Source organism: Aptenodytes patagonicus, chromosome 10, assembly GCF_965638725.1.
Source record: "Aptenodytes patagonicus chromosome 10, bAptPat1.pri.cur, whole genome shotgun sequence".
Taxonomy (NCBI): domain Eukaryota; kingdom Metazoa; phylum Chordata; class Aves; order Sphenisciformes; family Spheniscidae; genus Aptenodytes; species Aptenodytes patagonicus.
In genome coordinates, this window is record NC_134958.1 from 5,803,650 (window position 1) to 5,825,723 (window position 22,074).

General features: G+C 41.0%; 1 protein-coding gene across 6 annotated transcripts in view; it reads right to left on the reverse strand.

Annotated features, from left to right (window-relative positions):
• ARNT2 (aryl hydrocarbon receptor nuclear translocator 2) overlaps positions 1 to 22,074 on the reverse strand; it is a 109,186-nt gene that overhangs the window by 61,699 nt on the left and 25,413 nt on the right. For 5 of the 6 annotated variants that reach the window (XM_076347907.1, XM_076347910.1, XM_076347905.1 and 2 more), the window contains exons 2-6: positions 19,903 to 20,014; positions 13,614 to 13,661; positions 10,433 to 10,477; positions 7,287 to 7,500; positions 4,918 to 5,131 (exon numbers count right to left, since the gene is read on the reverse strand). In XM_076347907.1, the coding sequence (XP_076204022.1) occupies positions 4,918 to 5,131; positions 7,287 to 7,500; positions 10,433 to 10,477; positions 13,614 to 13,661; positions 19,903 to 20,014 (633 nt within the window). The remainder of the gene's footprint in view (positions 1 to 4,917; positions 5,132 to 7,286; positions 7,501 to 10,432; positions 10,478 to 13,613; positions 13,662 to 19,902; positions 20,015 to 22,074) is intronic. The other variant, XM_076347906.1, reaches the window with a different exon arrangement.

A 22,074-nucleotide genomic window follows, 5' to 3' on the forward strand; every position in this document is an offset into this window, starting at 1 on the left:
ACTGCATATGCTGAAACCATCATTGCAAGACAACATATTATTTGAAGGTTCCGTGAGACAGGTTCCCCAATCCAAATCTCTGCTTATATAACATGGAGCGATGTTTCCATAACATTCATGAACCACGGTGAATTGTCACACAATGGTCTTTTCTTCGAAAAAGGTACCTATCAGCTCAACTCTTGCTGTGGTCAGTCACCATTTCCATCATAAAGTTCCACTTTTTTGTACTTATAAAATATGGCAATAAAATATCATGCCAAGATTAAACTTGGCATACAAGTTCTGTCCAGAAGTAACCTCAATTAACCCTTTTCAGCTAGCAAGTAAATTGACTTAGTAGTTTTTAAATCATTTGAAAATGAAAGCTGTAGACCTTCTGGTTCTCACCATTTTCTTGCAGTCACAGGTCCGCAGTTTCAGCACCCCTTAACTGCTCAGCTAAAACAGTTTGCATGGACTCCTTCTGAACTTGAATGTCCTGAGGAGGCTTTGTGCCACGGATAGGATTACATACGCTGCTCCCTGCCTCACCTTAGCTATAGAGAGTGAGGCTGAAGGAAGACGTTACAGCTGGATTATTATGTGCTGTGCTGCTTGGAGCTCAGAATTGAATATAATAGACTTGGGTGTTTCCCATTTGCACCACTGGAGATGCTGGCTGCTGGAACAGGGACCTCATAGCCTTGACAAGCATATCTCAGACACATCATGGAATCACTTGGAGTATTTCCAGGCAATCATACAGAGGCACCTATATTCCTCATTCTACTCTTTCATGAACTGCTTACGGAGAATTAGACTGGTAGAAATCAGTCTGGCAAAGTGTTCTGGAACACTGTATTTTAACAGAAGGACAGTCTACTATAATACTTGCTCAGTCATTTTTTGGAGAGTAAATGTAGCAGAGGTATTTTTCAAAAACTGTTTTTCTTTGCGCTTAAATCTAAGTTCTGCCTGTTCTCTGCGCCATCAGAGATTTGTTGTCTGCAGCTGTCTAGAGGCTCTCGCTTGCATTAGGATTCCACCATGCTGGGTGTTAGTCAGCCCTTCACAACTGCCAACCCTGAACCTGCGTCTGAACGCCAACATTCATCAAGTTTCACCAGTGCATCCTAAGGGCAAAGAGATCTTTGCTAATGGATCCTACTGTGGAAACTGATCTTCATCCATATTTGAAGTGATTTGTTTTCCCATCTGCAGATTTCCAAGAACAAAGAGGGAAAGTAAATTATTACTCTGAATATCTGCCCCATTCTGATTAATCATGCCCATGACGCATGTAAAGACTTCTTGCGAGCACTATTTGTTGCTATCATCAAGTCTCAGCTGCTGTCTTTTCTAGAGCATTTCAAACCATACATACACTTCACAGTTCAGCTTTCCTGTTGCTACAATGTGTTAGCAATTAATGTACAATAAACAAGCAGACAATTGTTCCATTTCCAGGGAATAAAATCTCCAAGGATATAAAATGGAATAGAAGCTATCCATCCTTCCCCATACCCTGAGAGTTAAAAATAGAGCAAGCAATTAACTCCCTGAACACACTACGTGGTTTAGGCCATAGTTAAACAGCCACTTCAATTTGGCATATGCTTTTACTGCTCCTGAAGTCCTGTCCTCTCCTTACCCTTAACTATTCACTCCGCGCTTCTCCTTGGTCTTAGCACAAGAGTTCAAGCACCCCTTTGATAAGGTGGGCCAAAGAGCTGTCTCTACCAAAAACAAGGTTTTTTTGCTTAGCTTAGCTTTCGGCTGGGTCAGCCCCCTTGATGTGACTCATTGTAGTACCACATAAATGCCAGAGGAGGAGAGGGTGAGATGAGGTGAGGATTGCATAAGCTGGTGTGACTGCCAAAGAAACACTCATGCAACCACAGTCCCAGTCTTATTCCTGGGGGCAGAAATGTGAGAGGGAGCCTGCTTTCTCCACCGACTTGTTCTCTGTCGCTCCCCTTTGGCAGTGGCAGCCTCCCAAGTCCTTGGGGTCTGGAGCAGCTTCTCTGGGTAGCAGGATTGCTAAGAGGTGCTGGGAAAACCCCAGCAATGCACCGCTGATGATCAGCCCTTGTAACAGGACAAACAAATACAATCAAAGGACATTGCTCTGATCTGATGCAAGGCAAGTGAAGTTTCTCCTTTGTCAAGATGCTGTCATTGCTTCCCCAGTTCAAGGGCTGAAGAAGGTTATAGGGTTGAGAAAATGGACCCTGAGAAGATGAGGAAGAGAGCAAAAGTAAAAATCATAACATTTCATTACACTTTCACCTGCAAATCTCTTCTTTTCCCTAAGCAGATCCTGTGCTCAACAGCCAGAGGTCACTAAAAGAGGAGGATTTTCCTGCTGCCTGCAGCGAACTTCACTTTCAGCAGGAAAAATGTCAAACGCAGCTGGCTGGCTTGCAGTTTGCATCTCTTTCAAGCTCTGCATTGCCCTTTGCTCTGCGTGAAACGTAACTTCGGAAAGCCAAGAGAGACCTGGGGGCTGCCCAAATGGTTTGATAAACACTGACTTAAAGGAAGTGCATTTGCCTACTCGACTTCTTTTAAAATGTCACTAAGGCACCCTTTATTTCTGTTTCCTGCAGTATTTCATTTTATTCCTACCTTTTACAAAGCTGCTACTCTCAGTATGGCTTGTGTTACAGGAAGGAAAGTGTAACTGGTTGAACGGACCCTAGAATCACCTTGCTCCCAGAAAGGCACCTCAAATGAGCAAGAGCGATGCGGCTGAAGTCCTGCTGCATGCTGTTTATAAGGAAATTGATGCTGGACTGACAGTCCTTATACAAGACTGCTTCTCTTATTTAATGGTACCTTACAGGGTCAAGGAAATGCAAGTTTAATATAACAAATCTAGAGTTTTCTGTTTATCTATATGCTCCTCAGACTGACAAAACTACTAGTATACTAACTAAATGTACTTCACCAGTCACATCTTTAAAGCAAAACTACTCAAAAAGCAGGACTATATTACGATGTCACTTGCTTTACACTAATTTTATTAAAAAGCTAGAAAACTGCAGCAGACACCTTACAAATCTGTTCTATGATGATCTTATGAGAGATGATGTACATACAACTATATGCCTATGCTTGATTCAGAAGCAGACTGATGACTGTGTTTATGGCTTGTAAGACGTTCAGCTGGCCAAAAAAATTGCACTGTACGTGTAAACACAATAACTTTGTAAAGGAAAACTCGCACAATGCGCCCCATATAGTCAGGACCAATTATGCACTGTTCTTACTTGCACTTGCTTGGAATGGTTTTAACTACACACATTCTCCAGTCCCTAAAAAGCACCTTTCCACATCTGGCCTGCCGCCACACCTTACGGAGCATAGCTAAGCCGAATACCCTGGCTCTAAACAGGCTGATGCTTTCCTCACACTGGGAAAATGTTCACCTCTCCATGTACAGCAGATTTACGAGCCTTCTGTGTCAACCTGACAACTCCAAAGGACTCAGGCAGGGAAAAGACTTAGCCCTATAAATACTATTATTTGAACTTCTCTTTCCACTGGCTACAGATGAATTCAGTGTAAAAGAAAAGCACATAGTTAAAACTGGAAAAAATACAGAGTTGGGGTTTCAGAAGTGCTCTGCGTTTATCTAGTCCTGCTCTAGCTTGAGCAGGTTAAGCCCCATAACTGAGCACTTTTGGAAGTCGAAACACGACTGTTCACTGAGGCTCTGGAGTAATTCCTTCTTGGAGGAAGATGGTATGTACTTTAAAATGTATTACATGCTACATAATAAAAACAGAGGTTGTGCTCTTTTGCAAGTCTCGTGGTATGATACTCAGCTGTTTTGCTCTGCACAGGTTCCCCTAACTGTTCACTTGGTTTCGATCCATCTGGATTTTCACCACAGAATTTTGCTTTGAGTTTCCAATTTGAATACAGGAAAGCTCTGCCAAAACCACATCACATTCAAACCACAGGAAATCATGAATTTGGCACTGTTTTGACATGGAAGCTGTAAACAGTGTGCAGGTTCACTCAAAACAGGATCACTGTCCTTGGAGTTATGAAACACAGCAAAACTTCCAGCAAATCAGGTCAGAATTCTGAACTACTAAAGCAAGGAGAAATTACATGACTTTTGCATGGATCCGGATTTTGTTATAAATATTTTCCCCTAGCTTTTTTCCTTTAGCTGTAAACATACTATGTGGAAAAATAAAAAGAGAAGTTGGGTTTCCTCCTTTCCACGTCTGAGTTAAAACAAGATCTGGTTAATTCTCATAGCTCCAACATACATGTATCCTATTAAAGACAAAGGTAGTTTCCTATTGGCAGTCTTGAGCATGAATAACTGTAAAAGCCAGAGTTACACTAAGGATATGAATATGGTTTAGTTTTATGTGCAAAATGATAGGTAGTCAACTTACAGCTAACTTACACCACTGTTAAGGGTGCAAGCCTCCTGTTTAAAATCCACTAGATTTTCAGCTGCCAAACACTGGATTTTTTTCCCCAGGATTCCCGTTAGCAAACCGCAAGGAACTTTTACGAAAACAGAAAAGTCTAGTATGATTTTTGCCTTCAAAATAAACACTGCCCTAAAGAAACACATATTTGTAAAGAAGTCACAAGTTCATTGAGGATGAAAGGAAAACAATCTAGATTTCCAGACCAAGCCTGAAAACAATCCAGATTCCAAACCTACCCAAGCCAGAAGTTTGAATGCAGAGCTACGTGAAGGTGATTTGACTGAAGTCAAACAAATAGGAAGCAAAACGTAGTCATGCAAAAGAAGATTTATACTACTGCACTGCCTGCAAGAAAAAGGCAGTTTAATCTTGCTGAATTTCATTTTTACCAGATTTTTAAACCAGGCATTTTGAATGTCAGAAAAACTCTGCAGGGATCCGTAACACACAGAACCATACATCAGACATATCTGACCTGTCATAGAGTTTTCAGATGTACATAGTTGCTCCCGCAGCTTTTCCACGTCATCTGGATGAACCTGTTCGTACAAAGTGCTGCCAAACCATTCAGACTGTGGCTGGTTCAGCACAGGAGTCACAGAATCTGATACGTAGATCACTCTTCCCGTCTCAGCTGCAACTACAAACAGGAACCCATCTGCAGCCTCCAGGATAAGATGCTTCAGTTCCTTCCAAAGAAAGGATTTGATTAGAATGCCAGCAGAAAAGGGAATTAAATAACACATCTGTCACTGCCAAAGAATATTGTTTTCTTGCCATCTTAGTAGCCTGATCACAACCTAGGCAGAAATTTTCACTGTAGTATTGATGTAACAACACAACCAAACTTGCAGCAAGCCATAAATTGCTGATCTTAATAACAAACAACACTTTGTTTTGCTTTATTGGCTTTCATCTGGTGATCTCAATGCACTTTACGAAAATTAAGTAACTGAAACTGAATGCATATTGTGTGATAGGCATCTAACATTAAAAAAATAAAGTTATTTAAGAGTACAAGCAGAGAAAATGAACAGCTATAACTCATATGGCAATCATCCCTTAATTAAATGTCCCAAATAATTTAATTGGAGAGAAACCAACAAGTCTTTCTGTTTTGGGTTTGTTGTTTTTTGTTCCCCCCCCCCGGATGAGCTCTGTTTATAAATTAAACAGTCACTGGATAAAAGGCAGAAAGCGTAATGGGAACAAGGACAGGAATCCCCAGCCTCCCCTCTCATTAGGGGGCCTGAGCCACTACAAAAGAAGGTCGTATCACTTCTTGCTTTCTTTTTCCAGCCTGTGAATATGAAGCCTCAGAGATCCAAAGGGTCTGGAACACCCCTGTCTTTGGCCTTTTCTTTACACAGTCCCCTGCTCATCATCCTGGGTACTTCTGTCCTGAGACACCCACACATCCACCTGAAATGCAGCGCCCAGAGCCCCAACCCCACCTGGGGACTGGAAGGGAGATCGTAGGCCTTTAAAGCAAGGTACTTCTGTCCCTCACTTTCAGACACTGGGTCTAGACACCCAATACCTTGAATTGCACATGCAAACAGCTGTTTGCATGCATCCCACAGAAACACTACCTTTGCTTAACAGAGCTTGAAAACCTCTCATGGGGAAGGATGAAAACTATCAGCCTTTGCCTGGTGGCTCCAGTGATGACCAGAGCTTCTTAAGATACTGCATCTGGAACTCACACAGAGAGCTTTGGACAATCTGAGTCCCATTCCAGGTTAGACAGCTCAGCACGGCTGGTGTGCAAGTGGCAGATACTAGCTGATAAGGTGAGGATCACAATCTGGTAAATTCTACTAAATAAATGGATAACTCATCTCAAGAAACACTTAACAGACCGTCAACTTCTGCCACTTTATTGTAGAGAAAGCACATCAATTCTGAACCACTTACTAGATAAAAAAAATCTCACTGTATAGCTGGCTGCACTATACAGAGGATAATGAGACCTGCTTTGCATATGTTATTAAAGATAAACTCTGTCATTCTGCAAGGTTCAAAAAAACCCAGAAAGTTGCAATGAGAAGTGACTAGCGTCCCCTACCAGCAACCAGCTGAATGACACAGTGCCTCCAGAAACACACTTCAGGAAAGCCAGAATAAGTAGAGGTACACCGAGAGGTCAGCAACAGCTGCTGTTTCTCTGATAGAAAGAAGTATTGCCTCTAGCCATAACTTACATGTGTAAGTGCTTAAATCGTTCAAGACCACAAAAATGCACATTACACCCACAGGACTTCAATAACAGTGAAGGTGGTAGGAATTTCCAGTGCGCTCAGTTAAACAGTTTTCCTTCAAGCACTGGGTGCATCTTCCTTCTTCCATCAAAAACGTAAGCAAGGAGGTACCTCAGCCAGTACAGATGGGTTTCATCTCTGCCCTGTTCAGCTGCTGGGAACTTAGGCGTTAAGACTGAACAATGTTTTTAACCTTCCTCTAAACACAGGAGGGAGAGGCCGGTCTTTCCAGATTCATTTTTACCTATTTTAGAGAATCTTTATTAGGATGGGAAGAACCCAGTTCTGGAGGTGAAAATTCCTTTCCAATGACGACAGACAGCAAGTGACTTGCTTTTCAGATGGACAGACCTCAATGATAAGAATGCCCATTTTGCTGCTTCAGAGAGAAAGATTTGTCATATAGTTAAGAATAAGTCCAAACAGTCACAAAAAATTGTCTGTATTCACATCTTGGATATGTAGCTTGTACCAGTTACTACACAACAGCAAAAGATCAAGCTGAGACTCTACTCCTTTCAGCATTTCCTCACATCTTTTAAGACCACAAACCAGAGAAAACAGACCTTTGCAAAAAATCTACCTGTTCTGTAAGAAACGAAGGCTTGTAAGCTCCATCAGTAGATTTGTTTCCAGTGCCCCTCATTGATTTCATGTGTGAAACGGCCATCCGAAGAATTGTTAGCTTGTCAGGCTTACGAGCCAAGGCGCTACAAGTGGGTACCATATCAGACAGTTCGGTGATATACTGTGTCATCTTATTTCTCCTGCGTCTCTCAATTTCACTATGATTCTCCCTGAACATTTAAAGAAACACCAAACCAACAGAAAAGCAGACATGATCAGTGTAAGAATTTCAAATGGAAGTAACGAATCATAACACTTTGCACTTGTTTTGCTGTTTCACCCCAGGAGAGCAAAGTGCTTTACAAAGCTAAGCACTATTATCCCTCAGTTTATACACAGAAAATCCAGGGCACAGAAGGGTAAATATTATTTGCCCATAGCTGTGAAAAGAACCCATATTTCTAGCTACTGGCTTCTGGCCTTAATCTCTTAACCAGTTTAATCTCCTTTGGTTTAAGGACAAAAAAAATGAAGTAGAAAGATGTGAGGAACGGACAACTGCCAACTCCAGCCAAACTCCCAGATCTGCAAGAGCTGTAATGCATCTCACAGCTTCCAGTCTTTGCTCAAGGTGTTGGATCTGCTTATAAAAGGCTTCTTTTAGAGGAAACCTCTCACTAACAGCTGGATCAGGTCAGCAGTAAGCGTCAGTGCTGACTTCCAAAAAAACCCCACTCAATGACAACACAGATCTCCAGTCCTATAATGCTGCGTAGAACGTTCTGCATCCCTGCAGGGAGACACTACATGCCTACAGGATCAGACTGCAGAATTGGGACCATATATGGTACAACAGTACATACAAAAAACCCCCCAGTAAATAAAAAAAAAGGCTACGTAAGACAGCAAGTAAACATCTGGCTTGTCAGACATAGATCAGAATTTATGTTTGAGAACAATCTAGCACAGCAGGGAAATAGCAATGACAGTACTTGATGCTGCCCCACTTTGGGCTGAGCTCCGAGCCCCAGCATTCTCATCCTTTATAGCAAACATATGTCTGAGGAGGTGAGTCAAATTTGAGAATTCTCAAAATCGACTGTCACCAAAAACTTTCAGAACTGAAGACCTGGGAGTTCAGTTTTCCCATACTGTAAATCACCAGTGCTTGATCACTATTAAGGAATTACACCAATATATACATCTGAGATGGTCCAAATGGACCTAGAATACTTCAGTGCCTAGCACTTATTTTTCCCATACTGTACCTGTCAGGTGGCAGCTAAATACAAGTACACGACAGGTACATGATGCTTCAGATGTCAAAGCAGCATCTTCCACTGATTTCAATGAGCTGTGCATGGCATTTTCTTGTGGGATCGCTGGCTGATCCAACAAGGTGTGAAAGGTGATCGCTTGGAGAGTCCACCAGCATCGACCGGTACGATAACACAACATTAAAAGGAACTGCAACATTCTTTGGAGCTGACTGTTATGTAGACTGATCATGAAAGTAGAAGCTAGGCTTGACACACTTTTTGGCTACTTTTAATAATGGAGCCTTTTCTTAAAATGCAGGAAAGAATCCAAATTGTAGTAAGCTGCTTCCTGAAACAGAGGAATGCATGGGCTTGCCCTGCTTTACAATGTGTTTCCTGCCCCTGCACATATAGGTGTTATATGCATGAGGCATTGTCTCCAGAAATACCACTTGTTAGGGCTACATGCAGAGTTGTTATTCCTACTGATGAATATGTTTACTGTCTGATATTCAGGAAATGCAGCTATGGGTCCCTGCAATGATAGCCCCTGGTCCCTTGGTTAAGGTCATCCAATCATAGAATCATACAATAGTTTGGGTTGGAAGGGACCTCTAAAGGCCATCTAGTCCAACCCCCCTGCCGTGGGCAGGGACATCTTCAACTAGATCAGGTTGCTCAGAGCCCCGTCCAACCTGACCTTGAATGTGTCCAGGGATGGGGCATCCACCACCTCTCTGGGCAACCTGGGCCAGTGCTTCACCACTCTCATTGTAAAAAATTTCTTCCTTATATATAGTCTAAATCTACCCTCTTTTAGTTTAAAACCATTTCCCCTTGTCCTGTCACAACAGGCCCTGCTAAAAAGTTTGTCCCCAACTGGGTACTATCTACTTAACCATCTATTACACCATAATAGTGAACCTTTCCATTTCAAAAGGCTGATAAACAGCCTTCGTGTGGGTCTGCACAGAGGTAGGAGAGAACAGTGCCTGTGGGAGTTGGATCGTACACACAGCTTGTGTGACAGTGCACATGTACATAAGATCACATATGTGTACATGTCAGCATATACATGCAGATAAATATGGACAAGGAGAAGAAAAATGCATTTTTACATTATGAAATCTTGCTCTAAGTTCAGCATTTTCACAGAAATGGTGATCAAGAGAGAGAAAGACAAAGGACACACATATTCAACACATATTTTACATTCATAAATACTTATTCCATTGTCTGCCACTAAAGTATTTTAATACTCCTGAACATTAAAAAAAAACATTATAAAGAGTACAAAGAGATTGCAAAACTTCCTGAGAAGAGAGAGATTATCATAAAAGCTAAAAAGTAATAGTATGTTAATCAACTGGCCATGAAAACATTCAAGCAAACAAAAACCTGAAAGTTTCCTGAAACTAGTTCAAATTTAAACCCTTAAAACAAAAAGAGGGGCTGTGCTCCTCTTCCAAAAAGTGTCTGCCCTAGGAACCCTGGCATTCACAAACATTTATACAGAATGATGTCCTAATTCTATCATTTCTAACTTTGTTTTTACATGGAAATTTTGGAGGGACGTTAAATTTTGGGAGACTGTGGGAGCTGATCAAACCCACTTAGGTCCAGGGTTAGTATTTCTGATTTCAAGCATTTTTGGATCAGCCAACCCTCCAGACTTTTGATAAGTCAGAATGGCATCATATAAAACAAAAAATGGGGGCAAACCATATTTGATTTTCCTTTTTCCTACCTGGCCATCTTTTCTGTGTCAGCAGTATTTTGATCATCGTCCCACCTAGAAACAAAATAACCACCCCTCTAAGCTAAGGCACACGTACTGAGATTTTTCAGACACGACCATCCCCCTCTTTTCTCTCAGCAGAAGAGCTCTACAGAACACGCCTACCTTGCAAACTTTTCCTTATCACCAGAGATTTGATCACCATCATACCTAGAAACAAAAGACAGTAAGTAAATTCACAAGGGTTATGCATCGCATGATAGTCAACACGCAGCAGAAAGCAAAGAGGTTCACAACTGCAAACTATAACAAATAACAGCAAGAATAATGAGGGCATGAGAACGATAAAGCAAAGAAAACGTAGAGTCTGACGAAACTTCCAAGCCATGCCGATTCAAAAGCTTCATTTGTATATTTAAAAAAGTTGGAGACACATTTCAGTGGATTTACGCAAACACTTTGACATACGCTCATTGCTTGGGAAACTTAACAACCAGCACCGTTACAGAAAACACCACTGAGCTATTATCGACAGCAGCCCAGGAAATATTCATTGCTGTGTTGGAAGTGAAAGAGCTGTATCTTTTCCAGATTGCAACCACAACTCACTCCATTCAGCAGAGGGCACTGATGGTCTACAGATAACATGGGAGGGCAGAGACACACGCTTAAGTGCAATGCATTACATAAGGACGCCTTCAGAAAAAAGCTCTAGTAGGTATAGACGCTGTACTGTCTGTTGGGAAGACTGGCAGAAGTCAGTCAGGCAGATGAAACTGCTGGGTAAACAGAAGTGAAATTAAAACTGGCTTAAAACCCTAGAAGTAAACAGGTACCTCATTCCTACTCGAATCAACAGAAGTTAAGATGCCCACACAGGTACGTGCAGTGTATCGGCAGCAACTTTATGGAGGAAATCCTGATCAATGGGACTTGTGCCCCACGGGATTAAAGCTTCACTGTTTCTGAAGCGTTGTCCCAGAGACAGGCAGCAACGCGACATTTTACTAAAAAATGACATGCTGCTCCTCCTTTTCCTTTCCCTTTCCTAAAAACATACTAATCCTTTGAAATTAGATTTTGCTAGAATAGTTACAAAAAGACACGTTTTTTGAAAAAGATCTTACTTTTGGAGAAACCAAAATGTTTGTTCCAAAACAGAAAATGTAGGTTTTCAAAAATCCAAAAATAAGGCTAATGGCTTTTCTGGAATTGAACATTATTACTGCTCAAGACTAGTCAAGTGATATTTTGTATTAGAATTAGCTTTTCCAAAATGATGTCATTTATTACAACAGAGCCTATGAAGCTATGAAGCTTCTATGTGTTCGCTAAGAAGTTAATACAGCATAATTAAGCATCTTTTTTCTTCTAAAAACCTAATAATTAACTTTTTCCTTTTTTTTCTTCTCAAACAAATTAAAACTAATTTTAAGTACCCCAACCGTGCAAATTCCTCTGTGAGGCTTCATATTTTCCTTCCCAGTAAGACTCATTCAAACTCTGAAGAGAAAGCTTAAGTGAGACTTGAGCTGTATTTCTTTCTACGTTGCGTTTAACACCAGCACCCTCAAAACATTCAAGTGAAAATGCCACTTTCTTCCACTTGACTCTGCCCAGAGAACAGACTGAGCCCAAAAAATTTCAAACAAAAAGACAGATTCAGTGAGGAATGGCAACATGCCGTTACGTGAGAAGTACATGCATACGCCCCCATGTGACGATGAGATGCCATGCAAAGATACCTGAGCTGGCTTGGAAGTCCCTGAGAAGCAAGGTGTGTTAACTCACGTGGAGTACCATGCTAACACCACTATCTCCTGTGCTCCCACTAGCTTGGGGCTTGTCTACTCATCCTTGTCTGGCTGGCTGGGCTGAAGATGTTATTGCCTCCAACTGCTGTTTTCTCCATTCCAGTCTCCCAGCTGACCTCTCTGCGTGCACGCTTCTTCAGGCACTTCAGCCAAAGCCAGCTGGGTTAGCTTAAACATTTAAACAGCAGTTCTTTGCTAACCAAATAATTTTGACCGAGCCAAGCTAGGAATCAGTCACATGAGCAATTTGGAGAAGGGAAAAGTCCTAAAGGAGGGCACAACTAAAAGAGGATGTCTGAACGTGGCGCTGGGCATCTCTGCACTGTTTTTCTGTACTCTCTAAAAGCAGAACAACCTGGGGGTTTTACAGCGTTTAAGATTTAAATATCAGATTTTGATCTGACATCTAAAATCAACTGAGTCTAAGCACAGCACAGCATACCTCTTCAATAAAAATAACGGAACTATTGGCTCTCCCCACCATCAACCTTTGAAAGGCTGAAGCTAGGACGGAGACAGACCAACGCATGTGCACCACTGTGCCTAGAAACCCTGGCACTTAGCAGGCACAAATCAGATCACATTCATCACAAATCTTGTTCCCTTAACATGTATCTTCCAGCAAACGTTAGGACTAGCCCTCAGATCACCAGTTTTAACACCAGAGACTGGAATATCCTTTCTGTAAATGACATCAGCTAAACAGGGGTGCTGCTGGTCTTGTCCAGTAGGTTACGGTATGGTGTTACAGCACATCTTCAGCACACTTATCTTTCAGACTGACTAGGAAGATCTTGTTAAAACCCTACAGTGACAGCTGTGTTTGAACATGGCTGCTGCTACAGAGCTGCAGTTCCAATTTGGATAATCAGCAGTTATCTGTAGGCCTCAAAGTATCTACCCCTCACTGCAGCTGCTTGGTTTCTAATGAAAAAATGCAAACAGTGTGACCAGAAAAAAAGGAAAAGTGAAAAAATGGCAATGATGCTTTAATGTTTGTTTTTATTTCTAGCCTAGAATATTCCATGTTGATTAACATTTATTTTGGCAATTTTTACTATTCAGTCACACCTAATGGTACATAATGAGCTTTAATCTTAAAAAAACAATCCACACCTCTAGGATCTGTCATATTGCCTTAACAAGCAGTTAACATCTGAAACAAATTCAAAATAAAATTCATTTTCAGTGGCAGAAAGACAACTTCAGCAATGCCAAATAACCAAAGTTCATCTACAGCAGTTGAAATAATAAGCTAAAATCACAAGTTTTCTCATTTGACGTAGCTGCAGAGTGAAATTAGGACACACACGCTGTCAGCTTTGTAAGCCAATAACTACATTAGGCAGATTTCTGCCAGGATGCCTAACTTGCAGAGGAAGCCGATAAAAACAGTAACTAGAATTTAGGTCAAGTTGTTGGCAAGTTCTTCAGCCAGTATTCATATTGACTTTAAAACATCAGTAGTGAGACAGCTGTCTTTCTCCACTGAAAGAAGTCAGCGATTTGGCCGACTCTTTGTAAATGCTCACCTTGAAAATTTGCTGGGCCCCTCCCCATCTTCATCATCAAAGTCCATTCTGCAAAAGCAAGATTTCCAAATCAGTAATCATGACGCTGGCAATGGTGACTTGAACATTCAAGCCAGCGGTTCTCAACCTTGTTTGATTTATATTTTGACTGGAGGTGTTAACGACTGTAGATTCCAGTCTTGCTCATATTCTCCAGACCCCCTAGAAGTAGGAGAATGCTGCCAGGAATACAAAGAATACAAGTTTTTAAAAAAATGAAGTAATAAATCACTGTTCTGCTCCACAGAAATCTGCACTGTTAAAATTAACAAATAAAAGGAAACATTAAACAAATGCTGTTCTTGTGAGATGGTCAGAAGTAGTATCCCTTAGGCCTGATAGAAGTTTACAGGTATCAGCGGGGACTCTATGTTAGAGGACTGAAATTAAGGCTAAAGAATATAAAGTTCTAAAGCTGTACACATAATAAACACCAGGCCGCTATTTTTGCCCCAGTCTAAAGAAAGCACGTTAGAGGTAGAGCAGAATAAACTCCCAGTCTCGCTGCTAAGAGGATTATCTACGTCACTGCTATTGATTGTAACTGTGGTACATTCTTTAGACTTGCCCTATATTACCCATTATTTCACACAAATTACCAACCAGTCCGCGGACGGTAACTACTCTGTGGTATTCCTGTGGTCATTACTAAAATGAGCTATGGGTCTACCGTGCACCTAACTTACCTGGTTTATGTTCCAGACCTCCTTCTTAAGCCAGCAGAAGAGACGAGCTCTTCCTTGGGCCAAATCCCAGCCCTCCAGCTAGGCTCCTCCAGGGAGCCACAAAAAGCAGGAACCTCTTTCTTCACTTCTTACACAGAGAGACTAGGAAGATTAACTTCCTAAATAAGCCACTTGCATTAGTTTCCTATGTTAGGCAGTGTGATTGTCTCCTTCCCAGTGATATTAAGTCACTATAAAGTTATGCAATAGTATAGTTTCCAAAGCATTTTATACATTTTTATACCTTTAAAAAGAGGTGGACAAATATATATCCCAATTATAAGGGGGTGACTCTGCCATTAAGGCAGACTAAGAACCAAGTTGATACAAAATTATCATATACAATTATTGTATTAGTGTATTTATTTTAATAAGAAAATACATTAATATGATATACAGACCTTGATCAGTCACTTAAATGTAATTTGTGTAGATAGGAAATCATAGTTTTGTTTTGCAAACAATTTTGTCAAGTTTCTTTAACACTCTAAGCTTTCTAACATTTCGGTGTAACAAAACTTCATACAATTACAGATTCCATGTCTCTAACACTCTTCATATTAACAACAGATCTAAGTCATATTAAAGGTAAAAACGCTGCAAAGTGTCAATAATATTTACCTCAGTATTAGAAGAAACCCCTACCAATTAAAAATTAAGATTTGCATGTTCAGAGTGTGGGAACAATGATGTAAAAATGCTTTTTAAAACTACATCAGCATAGAGAAGTATGAGTGCCAGTCCAGCAATACCGCCTTGCTTCCTAACTTTGATAACCAAGACAGACTGGCCTATAAAAGATGTGTCTGAGTCACAGCAATCTACATACAATCAGGACAAGGGCAGCAAATAAGCACAGGAATTGGAAACGGTATTAGAAAAGTCACAACAGTATTTTCCAGATGGCAACAGTGATTATCCATTTCTGGAGGAAGCAGAGGGAAAACCATTTTCCCCAGAAAAGATGTGTATTTAATTTGGTTAAGTTTGATGCAATCACCATTTTCACTATAAATTACTTTTTTGCTCACCTAATTATCACCCAGTCCGGTTTCAAAGTCAGCGACCTCTCCGCTGCCTTGCGCAGAACACCACCGACCTCCAGCGGCCAGCGCCCTCGCTCGTGCCACGTGCTGCTACCTGTCACCCCAAATGTGGCCTTCGGCGCTGGCACCGGCAGCCTGAATTTCCCCAGACCTGCTGCAATACTCCCAGCAATTTAACATTTACGCATTAACATCTAGCCGAAGGTCTCCTCTTACCTACCTGCTTCTTCCCCACATATAATAACTTGCCTGCAGGTGACATCCCAGAACAAACTTCCGAGTTATTTCAATTGCAGTGTTTCTACCTACACCAAAAATGTGAAAGTCAACGTTACAGGAGAGCTGTTTGTTTACAGGCAGAGGGCACGCTCAGGCCAGCACTGGGCTGGCTCCACCTGAAACCACCCACAAAAGCGTCACATCAGGTGTATCCTTCACTGGCAACTGAAACACAACTGAGAGAAACCTCCAGTTTCAAAGCTGGGAGATAAGAGCAGCAGAAAATACATACGCCTAAGGTGGGGAAAAGCCTCTTCCAGGATTTAGTAAGACATTGCTTTAATTTGGGATGGATTAATTTTGTAATTCCTTTTCTTCTTCTCTGATACACTGAGATCCCATGCTTTGGTAGATTTTCTTAGCTTCCAGCCAAATACTCCAGCTGAGTGCTAAGAGATGGATTTTCCCCCCCAAAATCAAATATTAGCTCTACTGCGTTTAGTCTAGTTTATTATTACTGGAATATAATGCAGAGAATTACAGAGAACCTGATGACAGTTTAAGGCTTGATCCTGCTGCCTGTGCTGTATACCTACTTCCAAAGGAATAAGTGGGACTAGCACACCTACTTATCTAGATGGCTGGATATCAGCTTCTCATCTTATAAAATCTTGATGGGTTAATATCCATAGGTAATACCTACCACATTTATAGTGGGCTCTTCCTGGCAGAATCTGAGTGCCTAGGGTGCAACACTAGACTGTAGCAGACTAAATCTTTAAATAATCCCTTTGCTTTGTCAAGCTACCTAAAAACCTTGACTTTATTCCAAATGCAAGATTATAAAAAAATAAGAAATTGAACATGAAGTTAATTAAAAATGTCAATACTTGTAAAAATGCAACAGCAAGTGTATCTCTGTCCCATCTTTGTTAATAAACACCTTTCCTAATTTCACATTTCACTGTGCAAAATGAAGAAAACCTTTCAAAACCTGAAAAAAAATCTCAGGTACAAAGTCATTGATTCCAATGTCCTGTGTGAACCACCGTGTCTGCTTTACAGCAAGGCAGAGTGAAAGACAGGGAATCAGTTATAACCTTTAGCAGAACACAGCAGAACACAGCAAAATAATATTCCAACAAACTCCTCATACCATGACAGATAAGATCTTCTGTTCAGATACAATATATTGCACATTAGCAAAACAGTAGAAGCAGCCTCAAGAAGACAAATGACATCATTTCAGAAGTTTCAGAAAGAGTATCTCTTATCTTCATTTAAAATCCCCATTAAAAAGAGACTTTAAAAAAGAGCTGCACTATGCTCTTTTGTTTTGAAGAAACAGCATAAATCTTGTTTTCCTCTTTCATACTGTTCATGTCAATCGTGAAAGGGCCTGATGTATGAGGTACTTATTAGAATGTATTTTCCTCAAAGAATGTGTGGGTACCACAAGTATTTTTTAAAAATTATTTATTTTTAATTAGAAACATTTTCACACAACAACCCCACTCCAGCCCTTGTTTAACCTGTGTGGTCCTGCACAGGTTAAAAAATTGAGATGGGAGAGGATTTGAACATTGCAACAAAATGATTATGTAAAATTCCCACGAAATGTCAAAAGATGGCTTGCCATGATTATACAGCATAGGAAGGGGGCAGGCAGGGATGATCAGGAGCAGATGCAGCTGAGAGGCAGATGGGGATCTGCATTACAGCCCTTTGTTCAGTGCAATATAGGGGGGTACACCCGGGGAGGAAGGCCGGTGGGCTGTGGTCTCTTCCTCCCCATATCTTACAGTTCTGGGTCAGAGAAAAGCCAAGACCATAGGCTGAACTGAAACAAAACCATTGCATCAGTAAACCAACCAAAAAAACCCCACCAACCCTCCCTCTCCAAGTACAGATTACCTAGGAATGTAAAAAAGCCCCATATCCTCTAATACAGCAAAGCCTAAAGAAAAACCACGTTAAATAAAGAATTGACGTTACATTTATCTAAGGTAGTCACTGACTACTGCAATGCATTATCTTATGCACTACTAGGCTGTCACTTTTTTCTATAAAGTACTTGGTATAATTTATAGAAAGGAAAAATATTTTTCCGAGCTGTCAATGAAGCTGAATGCCTACATGGCAGAAACACCTTCTGGATAGCCAATGAGTTTAAACTGATCTACATTCAAGTCCATACAGCAATTTTTCTGCCAGCTTGCCTCAGCAATTACGGGAAAAGAAACAATTTTCAGAGATAACCGAAGCTGGAAAAGATGACTGTGTTCACAGGCTACATTCCTTTATGTTTGACACAAAGCATTCATTTCTAAATGCCCAAGGATTTAGGTGTACAAAGATGTATCACCAGGTCAGTAATGAAAGGACCAAGTGTTAGCTGCAACTTTGTTCAAAGAGAAGCTAGGAGGAATCAGACACAGCAGGCATTCTTTCCCTCAAGGTCTGAATACATACATGCTGAACGAAAACAAACAAAACAAAAAAGCACCCTCAGCTCAGGCTTGGAGAAGGGCTATTAGTTCAGAGCTGTGGTGCACAGATAAAATACCACCGTCTGGGTATAACAGCAAATCTATACTAACATACTCACTGAATTTGCATGTCAAATACATTTAAAATAATTTGATTTTATGTTCCTCCCACCCTCCCCCCACTCCACTTTCTTGCAAATAGATGATGATACTTAAAATGCAACAGTTAAAGCATAGCTTTCAATTAATATCAAGTCAGTATTTAATATAATGAGAAGATTTCACAGTCAGCAGCATCAACCCTTGGTAACAGTAATTTGCAAACTGGTATTCGCAGTTGACATGGTTTATGATTAAAAAAAAGAGATCAACTATCCTGCAACTCAAAAGTACAAAAGCTTATATACGTTATGTAGCAATGAGAAGATGTTAATGCTTTGTTTTCTCTTTTGAATGCAAGTTTGAAAAGGCTTTTTCATTGAACAGTTTCAAAATAAAAATGTGATGCCTGTCAAAGACAGATTTCAGGAGTTTCTCAGACCAATTTCATACAGTTAGCTCAGCATATGAAGCACACTCAGTGGGGGTAAATCTCCAAACTGTCTTGTCCGAAGGAACCCTCCTCGGAACAACCATCCTGAGTGTTCATGTCACACCAACTTAGCTCCGTGTCCAAGGCGAGGTCCACCTTCTCCCTTCTTAATTCATTCCAGGATTGAGATTCCAGCACTGTTACTTGAGCAGACACCTAAAACTGGCAACATACCTTGGCAAACAATCCCTAGAGTAGCTCTCACAAGGAATAATGTCTTCTCCTCAGGTGCCCATCAGTGAAGATTTTACTCACACCATCAATCCTGTTAAGCCCTACCACTGTCATATTTAGGGCTAAATGTAAGACTAATCAAACTCTTCTGCAGGCAATTTCAGATCAGAGATATCTCTGAGAAAGGATCATCTAAAGATCGTTATTTGTGATCAACCTTTGATAAAAACAGGTATTTTTTGTTAATACTAGAGAGCAGTTTTCTGCCCTTCTGCGGCTCTTGCTACACTTTTGTTCTAACACAGAGGATTATTATGAGTTGCCGCAGAATAATATGATGTGGAGAAACTACCCCTACACCACACCAACCTCTACAGTCGGATAAAACAAATTTTCTTCTTTAGCAGAGCCCTCAGCTAGTGCAAGGGCTGAACTTGATTCAGGCCCTTTCTCACAGAATTGGAGAAACTATGATGCATTTCCAGCGAGACCTAGAATATTGTAGACCACAATCTCTGAAGAGTGACTGCTTGTGCTGTTTCTGTACCTGGACTATGAAGAAAACATTTTTAACAGAAGGCCTCTATTTGAGAGATTCCGAGTCCAAACTTCAGATGAACTTGGATAAGTCTGCATATGCAAGTAAGAACACATCTTGCTACCTTTATTCACATGATAAAACCTTTTGAGATTAAACAGATGTAGGCAACAGGCATTCATTACATGTACAACAGCCATGGGGTCCAAACTCTGTTTCTGGATGCTTTGCCAAGCCTGAAAGTCTTCTGAAGCATGCAAAACAACAAACGATACACTTATCAGCAAGTTTCATCTTGCAGGAAGAGCAGATACATTGAAGAGAAAAACAAAACATCAGTGACTAATGCCATAATGTAGTTTACATACATACACATTACATAATAAACATATGCATATAGGTACATTTTCAGTTTTTCAGTACCAGTCGTTTCCAGTTTCAGACCTGAAAAAAAAGAAATGGCTTACCCAGAGCGGCGCTTTCCTCCTCTGGAAGGCATGGATCCTGCCATTCTCACTTGTCCACTTGCCATTGGTGCCACCGGCAAGGCCACCGAGCCAGGAATATCTGATGCCATTTCTGTAACACAGAGGTAGGGAAAGAGGAGGGGAAAAAAATAATCCTTTAATCTATTACCTTCAAGGAGAAACCTGTGATGACAACATTAGAGAAAGGCCCTTTCAAGAATAAGCAGAGAAAGCTTTTCTTTTTATTTCTAAGGAAAAGTAAAGCTCTCCTATCAAAGACCAGCAGATTCACAGCTCGCTGAAAAGAAGCCCAGTTCTGTCAATAGCCCTTACAAGTGTCTCAAGAGACAGAGAGAATCACAGGTAGGTACATCTGTATTTCAAGTTACCTAATGGTTCTAATTTTACTTCTCAGAGGGGCTGTCAGAAGAAGGCCAACAACCTTTTACAATAGTTAAACTGCCCTGTAGAGAAATGCAGAGCTGAATTGCCAAGACAAATGAAGCTGTGGATCATGGTACCAGGGTACCAAGAAAAAACTTCAAAAACTTCTCAGTTTGCCAGTGAGGTCGAAAGTTTAGAGCACGGATGAATTATCAGGTGACACTGTTCTTTCTTTATATTCTGGTGGCATTCAGAGAACCAGACTGAACTTAACAGAGCCCCAAGGCTTCCTGTATGTCTGTGCGGTGCCTTGCAGAGCAGAACCAAGCCCAAAATCCAGGCCGATATTCATCTCTCTGCCAGTGCTCAGGTGTGCTGGTTTTGGCTAGGATAGAGTTAATTTTTGTCATAGAAGCTAGTATGGGGCTGTGTTTTGGATTTGTGCTGGAAACAGTGTTGATAACCCAGGGATGTTTCTGTCACTGCTGAGCAGTGCTGACACAGGGTCAAGGCCTTCTCTGCTCCTCACCCCACCCCACCAGCGAGCAGGCTGGGGGGGCACAAGGAGTTGGGAGGGGACACGGCCGGGACAGCTGACCCCAACTGACCCAAGGGATATCCCACACCATATGATGTCATGCTCAGCATATAAAGCTGGGGGAAGAAGGAGGAAGGGGGGGACGTTCGGAGTGATGGCGTTTGTCTTCCCAAGTCACCGTTAGGCGTGATGGAGCCCTGCTTTCCTGGAGATGGCTGAGCACCTGCCTGCCCAGGGGATGCAGTGAATGAATCCCTTGTTTTGCTTTGCTTGCGCGTGCGGCTTTTGCTTTCCCTATTAAACTGTCTTTATCTCAACCCACGAGTTTTCTCACTTTTACTCTTCCGATTCTCTCCCCCATCCCACCGGGGGGGGAGAGGTGAGCGAGTGGCTGTGTGGGGCTTAGTTGTCGGCTGGGGTTAAACCACGACATCTGGGTATAGCCACAGGTTAATGAGATCGTCAAACCTCAAATCTTTGATCTGAGGAACAGCAAGAGCACACCTTACGCAATGGTTTTCAGACCACTAATGGCACGTACTTTTACAACCTATTAATAACAGTTCATTACACTTCAAAAAAGAAAAGTGGAATATAATGTATTTATATCCTTTTCTCCTATCCCACGGATTAAGCACATTTTGCCTCTGTGCAACTCTTGTAAACTATGTAAGCAATTAAAACTTTTTTAATGCAGATATACTTTACTCACTCTGGAGGTAAAATCTACAGTCACAACATTTCATTATCTTGAAAGAAAATGCATCATCCTTCCAGCTTTTTTTTTTTTAAACTTGGCTGAGTATCTGGAGCTACAGATAAATATATTTACTAATGGAAAGCAAATCTGTTAAAAAATCCTGCTATTTTTTTTCCCAACAGATATGTACAAAAGAACTTCAATTATGGAAACAGGAATCCATGTTCTTTCATTATGTCTGGAGAGCACTTCATCTTTGCCACACTTTACATAAATCCATTATGCAACATAATGCATTTCAAACAATAACATTTTATCTGTTCACTGATTTCATGAATTTCTTCTAGTACATTTACTTTTATTAACTCCTTTCAACTAAAAAGCAACAGAGCAAAGTACTCATCCAATATTTTTCAACAAAGTGTGCAAGGACATACAATGAGTCCTCTGCCTACAACACCACACCACGGAAAGTCCCGCTGTGTCTAAAGATGCTGCTATGTGGAAACACTACATTAATGTATATTAGCATATTTCCATACAAATAAAA